This window comes from Symphalangus syndactylus, chromosome 2, assembly GCF_028878055.3.
Source record: "Symphalangus syndactylus isolate Jambi chromosome 2, NHGRI_mSymSyn1-v2.1_pri, whole genome shotgun sequence".
Lineage (NCBI taxonomy): Eukaryota > Metazoa > Chordata > Mammalia > Primates > Hylobatidae > Symphalangus > Symphalangus syndactylus.
In genome coordinates, this window is record NC_072424.2 from 120,907,955 (window position 1) to 120,927,269 (window position 19,315).

At 38.2% G+C, this 19,315-nt stretch overlaps 1 protein-coding gene across 25 annotated transcripts in view; it reads left to right on the forward strand.

Annotated features, from left to right (window-relative positions):
- The window catches only part of AIG1 (androgen induced 1), a 321,750-nt gene that overhangs the window by 55,969 nt on the left and 246,466 nt on the right, over positions 1 to 19,315 (forward strand). For 21 of the 25 annotated variants that reach the window (XM_055265907.2, XM_055265953.2, XM_055265935.2 and 18 more), the window contains one exon: positions 18,093 to 18,248. The exons of the other annotated variants lie outside the window; for them this stretch is intronic. In XM_055265907.2, the coding sequence (XP_055121882.2) occupies positions 18,093 to 18,248 (156 nt within the window). The remainder of the gene's footprint in view (positions 1 to 18,092; positions 18,249 to 19,315) is intronic. 25 annotated transcript variants of the gene reach the window in all.

Here is a 19,315-nt window from a genome sequence, read left to right on the forward strand (position 1 = left end):
AGTAGGGTTTGTTGTTGCCGTACTTGTTTTTTATACTTTATTATACATCATAAGCATTTTCTCAAGTTGCTAACCATTATTCAAAACCATGATGTCTCATGGATATGTAACATCCCACTTTTCTCTCAAGATTTAAATAATGTCATTTTGGTCAGTTTTGCAATTTCCAGATTGGCAATAACATAAATTCCACTGAACTAAACATTCTTATGCAGAAATCTTTGTGACCAAGTAAGATACATCTCTAAAATAGAATGATTGGTCAAAATGTATACATATTTTAAAGACTTTCATTTTTATTCATATGTCCAAATTCCATCCCTGAAAGATTGTAGCCATTTGAAAGTATCCCTTTCTCTTGCCATGTTTAAAGAATAACTAAGGAAATGTAAAAGAATGTGGTGAAAATAATAGAAGGCTGGAAGTTTTAGAGCCAGAATATTTGCATTTATGTATTACTTATACCATGGTATTTATTTATACCAGGGAGGGAAGATAAATAAATTCCTATAATTTCTCATATTTAAAAGGAGCTTTTGTGTGATGAAGTAAAAGCACTGCATTAACTTTAAGCAGCTTGTTTCTTATATTGACTGATACAGGATTAAATACCAGCTTGAGGAAGTCACTCTACCTCTCATAGTTACAGACTCACAATTTGCAAAATGGTGATATCATACCTATACTATAGGACTTTTGTGGCAGTTAAATAATATTCTGCATGGGAAGCACCAAGCAAAGGTCTTGGCACATAGTGAGCACCTGTAGTTGATCACAGGCTTATTGACCATGAGTATCATTTGCTGCAGAGCCAGCCTTCAGCTTTCCTCACTTTATTGCATCCGTAGATTCATAAAGTAGTAGAGTTCCGGACAGGTGTACTGGCTGTGTCTTGAATGAGGAGAGGGCAGAAATCCATGATATTTTTCAGCTGTACTGTCTACACACTTGATGATCCTGGTTAGCATTAACATGACATGGTTTTATGACTTGACTTAGTGCACATCTAGCCCCTGCTTTGTGTCAGACACTGAACCAAGAATTGGTGATACAGGAATGAATAAAAGGTAATCTTTGTCCTCGAAGGGCTCATAATCTAGACAGGAAGTGGTTACCATCTTTTCTGGGTGAAATTCTTCTTTTTTTTATACTTATTGAACATTCATTTGTGCTGTTCCCATAAGACATGCACTGGTAGGTATTTGGAGGTGAAAGTAAGTAATGATAAAGCCGGGCTGTGCCCCTAAGATGTTTAGAATGTGGTGTGTAGTTCAGTTAATTGGCATGCTGTGGTAGGAAAATAATGGGCTTTCAGTCAGAAGACCTTAGTTCATATTCAGGCCTCAAAACATACTTGTGGAATGATGGGTTGGGCAAGGAAGGCCCTTGTGTTCTAAGCAAGAAAATGAAAACAGTTAAAATCCAGTTATTCATTCATCCATTTGGCAAATATTTATCAAGTACCTGGGATTCAGCAGGGAACAAAACATACAAAAATCCCTGCCCTCATGGAGCATAGATTCAGTGGGGGTGACGAAGGATGTAAAAACTGCTGCCGTGAAATTTTTAAAAGGCAGTGAAGGAGCTATGGAGAGTTGGGGAGGAGGGGTGGCACGTTTACAGAGAGTGGCAGGAGAGGCCTATTTTGCCAAATCCCTTTTTAATCCAATGGGGATGGCACCAGGTTAAGAGGCAGAAGAGACCCAGAGCCAGCACACGAGATGGGGTTTTATTGGGGTACTTTCATACCGGGGAGAGAGTCTAGTAGTGGTGGGATGGACAGGAGAACCACCTTACATACAGTCCAGGGGCGACAAGTGGGCTGGACAGGAAAACCACAATGGCTTGTGAAAGGCATCCAGTTTATATAGCATTTTCACTTAGCACCCTCCCCATAACCACCTCCATCTGGCAACCTTCATGCAACCCCAAATCGGGGCCTTGATTCCATGTGCAGCCTGTGTTCCATGGGACAGTATGGGGGCTCAGATGTTCCTCATCGACAAGGAACGAATCTCTGTTTCACCGTTCCCAGATTCCCTAGCTCAGAGCACACATTCAGTGTGTCTGCCATACAGGGTCTTTCTCAGGGTATGCTTAAGTTATTGCTGTCAGGTGCCTTTAACATACAGGGCCTCACTACAAACTAACATTTGAATGAAGAGCTGGAGCAAGTGAGGGTGCAGTTCAAGGAGACAGCCCCAACCCCAGGAGACCAGTGAGACTGGAGCAGAGTGTGTATGGGGTGCAGTTAGGGGGAAGTGGCAGTGTCAACAGGCAGGGAAGGGCCTGTGGGACATGTTGCTAAGGACTTTGGCTTTTACTGGCCATAAGATAGGAAGCCTTTGAAGGAGTGTGAACAGAGTGATGGGAGGATCTTCCCACAACCCAGGGAGACATGGTAATGATGTGGACCAATGAGGTAGCAGTAGATGTGGTGCACAGGGTCAGATTCTGGAGGTTATTTTTAAAGATAGAGCCAACAGGATTTGCCAAAGAATGGCATTAGCAGGTTTAGAGCTGAGTTACTATGAAGCCTGAGTGGCCATCCATTGAGTTGAGGATGACAGTGGGAGAAGCAGATTGTGGGGGAGAGCTCAAGGAGTTCAGATTTGCACCAGTGAAGTTTGAGATGCCTGTCTGACTTTCAAATGCGGAATTCTGGTTAACTGGAGTTCAAGGGAGAGGTCCTGGCTAAGGATGAAAATACCAGGATCATGAACATAGAGGCAGTATCTAAAGTCAAGAGTAGATCAGATCTCTAAGGTTGTGATAGCAGCTACAAAAGAGAAGAGCTCCAGCGACTGAGCATTGTGGTAAACTCTCACGTAGATAGTAGTTATAACTACTATGCACCTCTGGGAAAATGTGGTACCTCATGAGGTACCTTCACCCTGTTCACTGTGGCTGCCTCCAGAAACGTTGTGTTGTTTACTAAATGCTGTCTTCATGACATGAAAAATTGAAGGTTTTTTCCTATCAGGGATTGGATTGATTCAGGCACAAAGATAATTTGGGCACCACTGGAGTTGGGCATAGGCAGTTCTGTGCAGGGAAATGTATATTTTTATTAATACCTGTTGGAACTTCTCTGGAAGGTTTTGGATTTGTTTTCTTTCTTCCATCCACAACAAAAGTGATGAGACCAACCTTATCCTTTCATTGTGTGCATTCATCAAAAAAATTTTTGTTGTTCTGTCCATGTATAACTTTGACTATTGATGGTTCTATTTATTAGAATTTAGACACATACTTTGTATGTTTATGAGAATAGAAATGTAGAAAAAATCAAAAGGATATGCGTCACTTTAATGTAACTCAACAGAAAAAATGCCATTGTTTATATTTCTATTGATGCAAGATACTCCATTACTATTCATTGTTTCATAAACATACAGTTTATATTAATAATGGTGTACTTAGTTGATAGATTTATAAAATCTCTAATTTGTAGAACATATGTTTCTTTATATTTGATTCTAATTTCTCTTAACTATTTTCTTGCCCTACAATTTACAGTAACAAAATGGGTACATGAGATTAGTTCTTTATAGTGTTTTTTTTATCTCCTCAAATCCACTGAGGTTTATCTCATCCACCTGGGAGCTTACTACCATGGTCACCCCGGATCTCACTGTCATTGAGAACAGCTTGACCTTTAAAACCCCCTACGGGCACCACAGAGTCCTATCTTTTAGTTTGTTCCCTCCCACCATACCTGTGATCTACCCAAACACTCTTGTTTTCTCTCTCTCCTGACTCCATGTTTTTCTTTAATCATTCTAAGCCCTATGATCTGTCTCTAATTATTCATCTTCTGATACCCTCAGTGCTCTAGTGTCTTGTTGAGTTTCCTTACAAACCCTCAGACCCATTAATTCCCATTGGCATGCCCTATAACTATGGCACTGGGCACTGTTGAAAAAGCAATCCTGTAACAGGTGGAAATATACTATCATGGCATCCTTCCTTATGGGGCCCTTCACATTTCCTGGCTGTCCTTCTACCAGTCCCAAGTCAGGTCCCCTCCCACTCCACTCAGCTGTCTTCACTGCTTTATTAATTCTGTAATTGGTAAATATGCATTAATACTACAGCCCAGATGTGTGCTAAGCTCTAGGGATATGATGTGGAACTAAAAACTCTACCCACATAGTCTGCAAGAGAGTCAGACACTTATAAGGTAGCAGCACTAATGATGATTTCATTACACTTGAGTCGAGCAGTGAAAAACAAAATGCTGCCTGAAAATAGATTGAGATAGAGTCGGGCAGACTCTAACTTGGCTATGTGTAGGCTTTTTATACTATTATTGCCTTACTTTTCCTTATTTTTTACTATATGTGGATTCCTGGGTTAATATTGTGTTTCTTTCATTTCTTTTCAAAATTTATTTAAATGATATTATGCTTTTTCAGTCATTTACAGTTTGCTTTTATTTTTCAACATTATGCCTGTGCAGTTCATCCATGTTGATACATGTTACTTTAGGCAGTTTGTTTTCACTGCTGTATATATATTTTTTAATATTTCTATTTATTTATATATGGTTGAGTCTGTACATGTTTGGGCTACTTTCTATTTTTTGTTATTCTTTATAGAATTCTGATATGAGCAGGAAAGGTGTGATAAAGATTGGTTAATTTTCAATATACAGGTTAAAGTTACCTTCAGCCATTCACTGTAGCCTTCTTTATCTAACATGAGCATCACATATTACTAATAAATTAGCCCACTTTGAATGTTCTACCATATTTAAAACAATAAGATAATGTCTTCATAGGTTTTCCTGATCTACTTTCTTTGGAAGAGGATTGAAAATAATTAAATGTCCAAAGTCAGAAAGATAGAACTCAGACTGCCAGTCTGAATAATTTAAAAGCAAATGTTTTTAAATGATTCTTCTGCAGTTCATAAGAAGAACTGAAATAGTGTCAGCAATGCTACTAAAAATCAACAAAGTCATGGTGAATTACATGCTATCATACATAACATCTTTCAGCTCCAAATCACCCTTCAACACTTTCTGTTCCTTAGCAGACTGGATTTTATGAGCATTTCTCCTTCACAGAGAGGCCGATGTTGAGCTTTCTCAGTAAAGAGTGCTGAAGGGCCATTGCAGGAGGAAGGGCCTCTCTTACTGTTTTCAGCTGCTGCCCCACTCATTAGTGCTGTAGGTGTAAGGACATCCAGTGTTGCTCTGCCCAGCCACAGGCAAGGGAATGTGCAGTCCCTCAGTGACTTCACAGCCCCAGCCTGTTCCCGTGACCACTTTCCTGCAGCCCTCCCAACAAGGACACTACATGCTTTAGGTCTCCTGCCCACGGTGGACCCTGAACTCCTTCTGTGCACCTGCTCATCAGTGGTGGCTCAGTTGCCCCTGGGAAGGCTGCTTCCTGCTTGCCCAGCTGCTGTGGCTCTTCCAGCAGACTGCAAACACACCTTTTCCAGTGAGGTCTTGTATTAGTCTGTTCTCACACTGCTATGAAGAAATACCCGAGGGTAATTTACAAAGGATAGAGGTTTAATTGACTCACAGTTCCACGTTGCTGGGGAGGTGTCAGGAAACTTACAAACATGGTGGAAGGCAAAGGAGAAGCAGGCACCTTCTTTACAGGGTGGCAGGACAGGAGTGAGTGCAAGTGGGGGAATGCCAGATGCTTATAAAACCATCGGATCTCATGAGACTCACTGGCTATCACAAGAACAGCATGTGGAAACCACCCCCATGATCAAGTTACCTCCACCTGGTCCTGCCCTTGACGTATGGGGATTATGGGGATTACAATTCAAGGTGAAATTTTGGGTTGGGACACAGCCAAACCATATCAGGTCTGAAGCCCATCTCTGGGGAGGAGGTCCTCTTCCAAGTTTTGTTTTTTGGGGGTACTCTTCCTGAGCTCCAGGGTACCTTTTATAGTTTTCTTTATATTTTATTTAGGTTTCAGAGTTATCTAGCTCTTTAACGATATTTTTAGCAGTTAAATTATCTTCTGTTGAAGAAAATTGTCACCATGAATAAAAATTTAGTGAGACGAAATATTTTACAAAGTTAGAAAATTTACTGCACTTCAGAACATTATCAAAGATGCAGCATCTTTTTTCCCCCAATAATTGCTTATCACTATTATTGTGCTTAAATCTAAATGTCATATACTTAGCAAAAGGAGATACTGCTAAGTTAGAGGTTAGGCACTTTAAAGCATATTCACCTTTGTAGCAGAGTGCACACTGGTTTCATAGTGTGCCTTTCTGCATTAGTAGTTTACTAAGTGCTTTGTACATAGCAATCAATAATTATTTGTTAAAAAAATCAATGGTATATTTAATTCAGTGTTCAAAAAGTTCATGCTAATATTAATCGTATAAAAATCTTTAAGCCCGTAAGATTTTTGAGTAGCTCATAGTGTCAGCATCTGCTCCACCCGGGTAGCTGAGGAAGCTCAGTCAGAACACCCTGGGGGGGAATTTTCTATCATTGTTTGCAGATTAGAATGGAGTCTCTGGGGAGGTCCCTGCCGTGTGTTTATCCAGCAATTGAAGGAACATGGCGTGATTGTACCCATTACTGTGTGAAGAATATCCAAATGCCTTCTTTAGACGGTTGTTCTTCTTGCTACTTATATACTAAAAGCAATTATGTGATATTGTAATGAATTATGTTGACAAGCTTTCATTCCCAAAGCTGCTTATCTATGTACATTATTTCTGACTGGAAAACTTATTTTTTTTCCTGCCCGTCTGAATGAATTGCTTGCCACTGGTGACTTATGGCCTGTTTCATCGATTTTCAGTAATGAGATGGAGCAGTATGAGGTAAATATCTATGCACAAAAGCAGGGATTCTAAATCACATTCTGCAAACCACACATTTGATGGTGCAGTTAGCCCATCTCCTCAAAAATGTTTGTGGTGAAGTTTCCTTGAAAAAGCTTGGGCTTAAAGCATGTCACTTAGATGGCAGATTTAGAAAGAATTTTGGTCATTACAGTGAGAAGTCCACTTTGGCTCAGTCAGGCTAACCCACTCCAAGGGTAGGAGAGGATAATTCACCAGGCGGTGCGTCTAATGGTCATCGTCTCAGTGGATGAGGCAGACAGAGCCTGTGGTCCTTTTAAATGCATTGATTTCTCTACGGAGTAGCCTTCAAATATGTAACTGATCATGGACTCCAGGTAAGTGATGATAGACTCCCCTGGTTTTAGAATTGCTACCGGGTGCTCAGATGTCTCAGGCAAGGAAAGCGGTGAAAACAAAGGCAAAGGAAATCCTCGTGGGATTCACTCATCTGGTTTCATACTGTGTCACTGTCTCACCGGGATGAAGTACCGTTGGAGTTCACTCTTGATCTTGATAACAGGGAGAAAGAATTATGCACTATTAAAAAGAAAGATATCTGTGGAAAGGGGCGGATCCCTTGAAGATGGTGTTTTATAGAACTGCTATTTTATGGCTCTTATATCCTTTCCATGCATTATTTAACTTCTTTTTAGTCTTTGCTGAACATAGATACTGCCTAGGTTGGTTTCCAGCAAGAACTGCATTGAAAGTTCTGTGAGCTGAAAACAAAATAACTTTTTATGCTATAAAGTACCTCATGATATGTGACTGTAGGTGAAATACAGGAAGGTCTCAAGCTCACACCATTTCTCTGAATGTGCTACTTACATTCTGCGTATGACAAACTACTCTTTCTTTCACATGTATATAACTATGTGTGTTTTATATGTACATATAATATATATATATTTAGATATATATAGTCCCTACTTGTGCTCCCCTACTCGGGACTATAGTACCTATATATTTGGTACTATATATTCAGTACTATATAGGTACTGTAGTCCCAAGTAGGGGAGAAGTAGGGAGGTCTACAGAGTAATATCTATCTATCTAGACATATGTGACTTTTATAGAGAGATTTTATATGTAGATAGACTATTCCTCTCTGGATTACATGTAAATTTATTAAATGTCACATAATACTTTATGTTCTCTAGTTAGAAAAGAGACCAGGTAGATTTTTCATTTCTTCCTTATCATTTCCCCTTTAATTAATGGTTTTATCCCCATATGGGGACTCTTCCAGGCCTTTCTTTATGACACCAATAAATCTCACTGCCTCTTTCCCATCTGTTCTCTCCACAGTTTTCCTTCATTCCATGATCCATGTCACTCCAGTTTCCATTGCTGCCCTTCTCAGCATTCCATCTTCTTGTTTCTTCTGTCTGCTGTGCCTAAAATTAACTTGAAAACATGAACCACCTTCAAGACAAATCTATCGTGTTCTTTACATTAATTTTATAAAAGTACAACGTAATCAAAATGTGGAACACCTTGGCTACCAGTCACTGGGGATATGGCCAAAGGTCAAGACAAATATACTCTGGCCTTTTAAAATTCATACAAGTAATGATTCCATTTTTACTTAAAGTGCTGCTTTTCTTATTTGATGCATTCTTGTGTTTTGCCTGAGTTTAGTCAATTACGTAGAAATGTACAAATTAGCAACTAATTAAGGACATAACTTGATATTCTTTTTTGGTGCCGACCTTTCTTTTCTTTTTTTTTTTTTTTTTTTGAGACAGAGTCTTGCTCTGTCGTCAAGGCTGGAGTGCAATGGTACAATCTTGGCTCACTACAGCCTTCACCTCCCGTGTTCAAGTGATTCTTATGCCTCAGCCTCCCAAGTAGCTGAGATTACAGGCACGCACCACCACGCCCAGCTAACTTTTGTATTTTTAGTAGAGATAGAGTTTTACCATGTTGGCCAGGCTGGTCTGGAACTGCTGACCTCGGGTGATCCACCTGCCATGGCCTCCAAAAATGCTGGAATTACAGGCATGAGCCACCATATCCAGCCATAATTAAATTTAGTTGAGGATATTGAAGATGATGTAATGGGATGAAATAAAAGCAATTCTGGATAAATTATATAATATATGTTTTAGGAATAAATGGTAGATGTCTAATGAATTTGTCCTATATTACAAACAGAATGTAATAGTTTAGTACATTCCAGAGAAGAAAAATAATAGACTATTAATTTAATCAAAACCAATTGTGCATTTCAAAAAAGATAAAGACATGAATGGAATTAGAGTACACTTCTATACTTGCGAAAATGAATTTAAAATCTAACATGACTCAGTAAATCAGCTATGATTTCCTGACAGGGAGAGTTGGGAGGTGTAGAAAAAAGATGGAGAAGGAATTAAACAGTAGAGAAGATTTTAGAGAAACAAATACTGAGTGACTCCAAAGTAATCCTGGGATTTTTGTTGTTGTTGTTCTGATCTATTCCTATTTATATTTCTTGGAGAGACATGATACATTTGACCACTTCATTTCAGCATGGAATGTAAAATAATAAGAGCAACTAGCCTGCTAAGAACCCAAAGCCAGATGGTGTATATGTGTGTCATGCTGAGTTGATGGTTTGGAAGTGCCAGCTCTGCAGAATGGCTGGAGTCGAATAATACTTCAAGGTAATCCTGCTTAAGATCCACTTGTGCATCTCCATATAACTTTTACATTTTTGACAGTTAATTTAATGAATTTTAAGTTGCAGTGGTCAGCAGGATTCATGTAGGCAACAGAAAAACACACATAAAATGTCTGTAATGGGATTTGTTAACTGTCAGTTCAAATCAAACTCTTATAAAGTGACAGAAACCTCAAGTGTTTTAATAGTATTGGCAAACTGCTTCTTAAATAAGCAAATAGCCAAAAGTGAGTTTATGCTTCTTTCCTGAGAAAGATAGACTGTTTCATAATTTTTAGAGATTATCTTTCGAGGACTAACCAATGTAAGTCAAAGAAACAGTAACAAGACCCAAACATTCCTCTTTGTCTCCTTGTGTTTAGAAAATAGGAAAAAATGGCTGGGCACAGTGGCTCACGCCTGTAATCCCAGCACTTTGGGAGGCCGAGGCAGGTGGATCACGAGGTCAGGAGATTGAGACCATCCTGGCTAACATGGTGAAACCCTGTCTCTACTAAAAATACAAAAAAATTAGCCCGGTGTGGTGGCAGGCACCTGTAGTGCCAGCTACTCGGGGGGCTGAGGCAGCAGAATGGCATGAACCCAGGAGGCGGAGCTTGCAGTGAGCCGAGATCGTGCCACTGCACTCCAGCCTGGGCAACAGAGTGAGACTCTGTCTCAAAAAAAAAAAAAAAAAAAAAAAGAAAGAAAATAGGAAAAAATCATTTTGTAGTACCTCCTTTCCCTGACCTCCACGTACACTCTTTGGGGAAGTCTTCTTAGCAGTTCAGGTGAGGTGGGGGCCGTACTATAGTCCCAAGTAGGGGAGAACCAGTAGGGAGGTCTACAGAGAGTGACAGGTAATAGTGAGGGGACTGCTGTGTTAGATGACACCATTGGATAAGAAGATGAATCAACTGTAGAAAAGTATAAGACTTCATTTGTACATACTGTTAATTATATAAATCTGAGAAAGTGTTGCTTAGACTATTACATTTAGATTTGCAGAAATTATTTTGTCTTTTCTCTCTCCTAGAATTCGAGATTCTGTTTTTCCCTTTTTTTTTCATGTTAAGGTTCCCTCCTATTCCTATTTCTTTTCTTTTAAATCTTTATAAAAGCAACTATTTCCCAAGAATTAGTAAATTACTTATGTATACAAAAAACTATTGAGTAATTTAGTTTCTTCTTCCTCTATTTTGAAGGTCTGATATTAGGTACATCTATATTTAAGATCATTATGTATTCTTGATTAATTGATTTTTTATCATTATGAAATGTTCCTCATTATTTTTGGTAATATTCCTTATGTAGATAGATACTTTTTTTTTTATTTTTTTGACAGTGTCTCCCTTGGTCACCAGGCTGGAGTGCAGTGGCATGATCCCGGCTCACTGCAACCTCTGCCTCCTGGGTTCAAGTGATTCTTCTGCCTCAGCCTCCCGAGTAGCTGGGACCAGAGGTGCACACCACCATGCCCAGCTAATTTTTGCACTTTTAATGGAGACGGGGTTTCACCATGTTGGCCAGGATGGTCTTGATCTCTTGACCTCGTGATCCACCCGTCTCAACCTCCCAAAGTGCTGGGATTATAGGCGTGAGCCACCGCGCCCAGCTGATAGATACTTTAAAAAGTTTTAAAGTTATCTTTTTATTGAGACCCTGGCTATCCTGATGTTTGTGAAGTAGGAAAATCTAAGGTCTCACAAAGAAAAATATATCTCTACAGTGTTGCTGACTATGAAGGCTCAAAAGAGAAAAAAGTGTTCCCTACTGTATGCTTAGCTTGCTCTGGAAACCTGCTTAATAAAAAGAACTTTTGGGGCCAGGCGTGGTGGCTCACACCTGTAATCCCAGCACTTTGGGAGGCTGAGGCGGGCAGATCATGAGGTCAGGAGTTCGAAACCTGCCAGTGTGGTCAACATGGTGAGACCCCATCTCTACTAAAAATACAAAAATTAGCTGGGTGTGGTGGTGCATGCCTGTAATCCTAGCTACTGGGGAGGCTGAGACAGGAGAATCGCTTTACCCCAGGGGGCAGAAGTTGCAGTGAACTGAGATCTCGCAGCTGCACTCCAGCTTGGGTGACAGAGCGAGATTCTGTCTCAAGAAAAAAAAAAAAGAACTTTAAATTCAGGAGTACATGTGCAAATTTGTTACATAGGTAAATGTGCATCACTGGGGTTTGTTGTACAGATTATTTCATCACCCAGGTATTAGCTTGGTACCTGTTAGTTATTATTCCTGATCCTCTCCCTCTTCCCACCTCCACCCGTCAATAGACCCCACTGTGTGTTGTTCCCCTCTCTGTCCATGTGTTCTCATCATTTAGCTGTCAGTTATAAGTGAGAACATGCTGGAAACCTACTTTAATATTAGTGTAGTTACTTCAGCCTTCTTATGGTTAGTGTTTGCATTCATTTACTTTCAACCAACTTTACATTTATATTTACATGCTTTTTTTTTTTTTTTTTTTTTGAGACGGAGTCTCGCTGTCGCCCAGGCAGGAGTGCAGTGGCGCAATTTCGGCTCACTGCAGGCTCCACCCCCCGGAGTTCATGCCATTCTTCCGCCTCAGCCTCCCAAGTAGCTGGGACTACAGGCGCCCACCACCTCGCCTGGCTAATTTTTTGTATTTTTAGTAGAGACGGGTTTTCATCGTGTTAGCCAGGATGGTCTCGATCTCCTGACCTCGTGATCCGCCCGCCTCAGCCTCCCAAAGTGCTGGCATTACAGGCGTGAGCCACCGTGGCCGGCACATGCTTTTTTTTGTTTTGGTTTGGTTTTTAAAATCCAATCTGATAATCCCTGCCTTTGCATTGGAGAGCTTAAACTATTTATATTTAGTGTAATTACAGACATTGTTGGGTTAAGTCTGATATCTTATTTTAGTTTTCTTTTTGTTCCATTCTTTCTTCCTTTCCCCCAATTTTTGACTTTTTCCTGAATTAATTTAATATTGCTAGTATTTCATTTTATTTCCACAATTGGCTTATTAGCTGTGGGAGACAAAAATTTTTAAATGGCCCCCAAAGATGTTTCACACTAATGTCAGGAACCTGTGAATATGATGAGATATAATTCCTTCATTGTGTTATGATATATGGCCTTAAGAAATGAACACTATCCAGATGGGCTTGATTATATCACATGAGTCTTAAAGGCGGAGAGCTTTTTCAAGCCAGTGAGAGATGTGGATGTCATTCTAAAATGACCCCCAAAGACATTCATCTTTGTGTATTCCCCTCCAATTGAGTTTGGGAAGGATGTGAATATGATTATTCTTTTAACTACATTACTTTATGTGGGAAGTCAGAGATCTGAAGCATAAGAAGGATTCAACATTCTCTTGCTGGCTTTGAAGATGGAAGGGACCATGTACAAGGACTGGAGAACAGACACAAGGAGCCGAGAGTGACCCTAGCCAACAGCCAATAAAGAAACATGAATCTTAGTCTCACAATGTCAAGGGACTGGATTCTACCAGCCTGAATGAGCTTGGAAGTAGATCTTTTCTTTCAGCCTCCACATAAGGGCCTAGCTTGGCCAACACATTAATTTTGGTGTTGTGGTACCCTAACCATAAAACCTAAAGTAACCTTCCTGGGCATCTGACCTACAAACTGAGAAGTAATATATTGGTGGTGTTTTAGCTGCTAAGTTTGTGGTAATTTGTTATGCAACAATGGACAACTAGTACATTAGCTGATCCCCTCTATTCTTTTAATGGTTGCTCTGTGGTTTACAATATGCATATTTAACTTATCACAGTCTGCTGCCAACTAATATTATACAACTTTATGTGTAATGTAAGAACCTTACAACTATATACCTTCCATTCTTTCTTTCTTGTCCTTGGTGCTGTTGTTATTATAAATTTTACTTCTAAATATTCTTAAAACTTCACAAAATAGTTATATTTTTGCTTTAGTTAATTATCATCAATAAATGTAGAAATTAGAAAAGTAAAAATCTTTTATATTTATTTTCATATCTATATTATCCACATCTTTTTTCAGCAATTGTCATTGATCTGTATAGATTTCCATATGTGATATCATTTCTTCATTCCTCTAATATATCCTTCAGTGAAAGCCTAATGATAATTAATTCTCTCAGTTTCTGTTTATCTGAAAAAGCCTTTCACCTTTGAGAGTTTTTTCTCCATTATAAGACTTAAAAGATATTGTTTCGTTGTTTCTTGGCTTGGATCATTTTACACAAGAAATATGTGCTAATTCTTTTTGTTCTGTATGGTGATATGTTTTTTTCCCTTCAGTGGCTTTAAAATTTTCATCTTTGTCAAAATTTTATGAAATTTGATTACACTGGGCATTGATACGGTTTTCTTTGTGTATATTCCACTGTTGAGCTTCTTGGATCTGTGGGTTTATAGTTTTCAGAAAACTTTGAAAAACTTCAGCCATTATTTCTTCATTTTTTTTTTTTCTGCCTGACCTTTGGGTCACCAATACACATATGTTAGACTGCTTGATATTTTCTCACAGTTCACTTAGATTGTTAATATTTAAAGTCTTTCTTCTTTCAGTGATTAATTTTGGAAAGTTTCTTTTCATGTCTTCATGTTTTCTATGTATTCAGTTTTTAATCTTTTCTTTTTCAGTGTCTAATCTGCTATTATTTCCATACCGTGACTTTTTGATTTCAGATTTTTTTAACTTTTGAATATTAACTTTGATTCTTTTTAATGTCATTTCTCTCATTATTTTTATGTCTTCCTTTAACTTTTTGAACTGATGTAGTTTAGTTGTTTAATGCCCTTGTCCACCAATTCCAATATTTCTGTTATTTCTACATCTGTTTTTATTGAATGGCTATTCTTTTGGTTAAGGATATTTTTCTACTGCTTGACATGTTCAGTAATTTTTATTGGATGATGGACATTGTGCACGATGTTGTTGAATGTCTGGAATTTGTTGTCTTCCTTTAAATAATGTAAAATTTTGTTTTTAATAGGCATTTAAAGTACTTGTAGATTAGCTTTTTTTTGTTTGTTTGGGGCTATTTTTAAGTATTGTTTGGGTGGATCTATGCTAGCCTTTATACCAGGGCTATGTTAGTGCCACTATTTAGGCATGAGACTTCTTGGGTCTCTACTGAATGCCTGTTGTAGCCAATAAGGCCTCTTCTATGTGATTAGTCAGAACTGGAATACATCTCTATCCTGAATGAGCTTTGAGAATTGTTTAGCCTATTGTTTGTAGTAGGTAGACTTCTAAAATGACCCCCAAAGACATTCATCTTTGTGTATTCCCCTCCAATTGAGTTTAGGAAGGATGTGAATATGATTATTCTTTTAACTACATTACTTTATGTGGAAAAAGGAAAATTATCTAAGATGGGCTTGATTTCATCTGGTAAGCCCTTTAAAAAGAGATTTATCTGACTGATTGCTGGGTAAAAAGTCCAATATCTGAAAAGCCTGGTTCATATATTTAGTCCAAATGTCTAGTTGTTTATGGTGGGAAGGCAAACCTGGTCCAGTTACTATATCATGGAGTTTTTAGGTGAACAGTTGTAGTGAATTCACTTTTCTTTGGAGGGTATCGCAATAGCTTTAACCAGAACTTTCTTTCTTGGACTTATCCTCCATCATGTTTCCTTGCTTTCCAGGCTGCATAAAACAATTCAGTGGTCTCCAGGTATTTACACTTCATCAGTACCAAGGCAATATTCTATTTCCTCTGCCTATAAACAAAAATCCCACAGATATTTTACATATAATGTAGTAACTAGGCTTTTTGAGCTTACCAAACCCTATTTTTTAGTCAATCTTTAAAACTAAGGGATATTGAATTAGAAGGGAAGGATTTGAAAGAGGCTAGCCAACTATGTTTCAAAAGAATAACCACTCTCTTTAAACTTTTAAGTTATTTGAAAATATTTTACACCAGTGAAATATAGAGAGAATAATACAATCAATTTCAGTATGCCAAATAACTAACTTAAGAAATAAAATATTATTTGTACAATTGAGGCCCTGTACAGATAATATTTCCTCCAATCTTATCCTTCTCTCTCTAGAGGCACCTTAATGCAATGTTATTAATTCCCACGCATTTCTTCATGTATTACTTCATACGCCTGCATCCTTAAATTTATCTTTGCATTTTTTTTTGAAATTGATTTTAATTGTGTCAGAATTCTTTCCTGGTTTCCTTTTTTTTTTTTTTTTTTGGTTTAACATTTTGTTGTGAAAATAAAATGTTTATATTTGTTTAGATTTCCATTGTATGAATGTAACACCATTATTTATCCAGTCAACTATTAAGAAACGTATAGTTATTTCAACTTTTTCAAAGCAATGAACACTCAAATTAACCTTTGGTAGATATGACTAGTACACATGTATGAGAGTTTCTGTAGGGAATGCCCTTTCTAATTATATCACGAAATAAATAGAGTATATGCATCTTTAAATTACTATAGATGGTCCACAACTCAGAATTTTTGACATTATATTTTGACTTTATGCTGTGTGAAAGTGATCACATTCAATAGAAACCATACTTTGAGTACTCATGAAGCCATTCTGTTTTTCATGTTCAGCACAATATTTAATAAGTTACATGAGATTTTCAACATTTTATCATAAAACAGGCTTTGTGTTAGATGATTTCACGCAACTACAGGCTAATGTGTGTGTTCTGAGCACATTTTAGATAGGCTAAGCTAAGCTATGCTATTCTATAGGTCAGGTGTATTAAATGCATTTACAACTTAAGATATTTTCAGTTTACTATGAGTTTATAGGGATGTAGCTGCATCATAAGTTGAGGAGCATCTGTAGATATTGTCAGTTGTTTTTCAAAGTGGTTGTCCAGATTTGCATTCCTACCATAAGCTTTCTGGTTGTTCTACATCTTTGTAACACTTGGTATTGTCAGAATTAAATTGTAAATAATTACACTGGTGAGAAATGCTACCTCATTGTGGTCTTAGTTTGCATTTCCCTGGTTATTAGTTACCTTTTTATGTTTACTAGCCAGATTAGCATGAAGATTATTATTCTCCGGTAGGGTCACTCCAGTTTAATCAAATTCCATTAGGGCCAACATAGAGATTCAAACATCTAAAGTCCTAAGATATGAAAAATAGAAAAATATGAATAGAAATATATGAAAAATAGAAAATAGAAAATTTTTCTAAGTATGAAATTATTCCCTGAGTCATTTAAGTTATTTCTAGTTATCAAAACGTGACTCTTGCCAACACTTCTATTGTGTCATTCTCAATTGTAGCAGTCTTAGCTTCTTTTACTCTGGCTTTTCTGGCTGTAGAAAGCATGACAATAAACCTTAAGTCACTGAGGCTAAAGACAGGCTACGTTATGAGGAAACATAGAACATTACTCTGCCTAAGACTGACTAATAATAGTGAGATTTGATGAGCTCCAGAAAGCCTAGGTTAACAATTTCAGTGTTCTAGTGCTATGCTAAGTGATGGAACTAAATACTTTTTAGGATCCTTCTTCCCTTGTGAGGACACTATCCACAGAGCTTTCACAGACTCTTTCTACTGCCAATAAGGAAATTTACCAAAAAAGGTCCTTGCTGTCTTTTCTAAAGAGGCAATCAGTAAAACTGTCTTTTACAAAGATATCATCTGTAAACTATTTTCAGTAGAAAAAAAGGCAGAAAAATTTTCCTGAATCTATCCTTGGTGCTAATTGGGTATGACTTTGTGTTCCGGGGATACATTTTCTGCCCTTTCCATAATTTGAATGATCATCTATCTAGCTGCATTACAGTATGCTGCCTGCAGTGTTCTCCCTCTGCAATAGTCCAAGTAAATAAAACATAGCTGATCTAAATGCTTCCATTCATAACTGATTTGGGGAATGTATAACTTGTAGTTTTTTTTTCGGTGGGGGGGGTTTAGAGAAACTGTATGGGTATCTCTGTTTATATTACTTTGGAAATACTTTATTTCATAAATACTAAAAACCTGAGTAGAAGGTCATTTGGTTCAAGTTTGACAACAGCAACTTGTTTCATATCAGCCTTAATTATTACATTCAGTCGATTTTTTTATGACTCAAAGACCAACTTCCTACCACTTCCTTTGGTAGACAAAATATCTAAATGTAAGAGATGAAAGAATAGGAAAGTTTTTCACATTTAGACTGAATTGTCTTGTTATTCAGACCGTCCTCACCCTTTTGTTTTCACTTCTTAGATATTTGTTAAAACTCACTAGTTATATTGACTAGTAGAAACCAGAGACGTGATTTAGACATGACATAGTAGAAACCATGACAAACCATAGACATGATGCTTTAAAATAATGGCCTGCCAGTTTGATCGTTGATATTGCTTTCTGTTGGGCCCTATTTAGATGTGTGTGTGTATGCGTGTTTTGCGCTTGTCCCGAGGGGAGTGAAAATGGAAGTGGCGTTTTAAAGATGAACTTTCTCTATAAAAGCAAGTTGTAAATGTCTGTTCTCTATTTCTAGGAGTAGCTCTTTAAAATATGCTTCTGATCCTTTCTTATCAGATGTCATGTTGTACACCAGCAGCTCATTTGCTGTTCCACAGCTTGGGTCTCTAGATCTTAATGACTCATACCGGCTGTTGTCCCCCTACAGGTTATCCAGGCTGTCTTTTTTGGCATCTGTGTGCTGACTGATCTTTCCAGTCTTCTGACTCGAGGAAGTGGGAACCAGGAGCAAGAGAGGCAGCTCAAGAAGCTCATCTCTCTCCGGGACTGGATGTTAGCTGTGTTGGCCTTTCCTGTTGGGGTTGTGAGTATGATGGAGGATGCATTTAGCCACAAAAGAAACTTGGCTCTTATTTCAGACTTCTAAGAGAAAAAAAAGGAGTTCATTATAAGAGGTTTCTGTATTATTAGTTTGCTGGAGCTGTCAGTACCACAGATGCAGTGGCTTAAACAACAAACATTTATTTTCTCGTAGTTCTGGAGGCTGAAGTCTGAGATGCAGGTGTCCACGGGGTTTGTTTCTTCTGAGGCCTCTCTCCCCTTGGCTTGCAGATAGCGCTTTCTGACTGTGTCTTCACACGCTCATCCCTCTGTGCCTGTCTTTGCCTAAACTTCCTATTTTTATAAGGTATAGCAATCAGATTAGGGCCGTCTAATGACCTCATTCAACCATATATGATCACCTCTTTAAAAACCCAGTCTCCAAGTACAGTCACATTGCGAGATTCTGGGGGTTAGGGCTTCCACATATGAATTTTGCAGAGGACACAACTCAGTCTATCAGTTTCTTAAGCAGCCCAAACTTGAAAGGTAGGGTCCTTGGGTCAACCAGGCTAGTATTTTTTGAACTTGGGAGAGGAAATCAGTATTAGCTCATACTTCTTCACTTACCCAGCTGTGCCATTAGCTACTATCACTGAAGTAAATGTCTCTTAATGTTTGGCTCTGTTTTGACTTCATTGATTTTCATTGTTTTCTGTTAGATTCTCTCCATAACTCAACTTCCTTCACAAGTCTGTTAATTTTCTATTGTCTGCACATAAACCATGTTTTTTTAAAGGCCCTCAGAGACACTACAGATTTTAACCTCTGCATAGCCAGGAGAAGAAGAAGAGAACTCATATATATCACAAACTGTAAAGATGAGTAAGAAGTTGTTATTTAGTTCAAATTCAGACCTTACATTTGCCAGCTGATTTCCAGGAAAAACAGAAGTCTCAGCGATGTGGTCTAGCACATGCACGAAGTCCATTGTAGGAAGAGTCAGAAAGTTGTTCATAAGTCCTTCCAGTGGATTACTCATATTTGTCAGGTTTGTAGCTGGTAGAAGGCCCTACATGCTTGCTTTAAACTCAGATGGTCACTGAATTG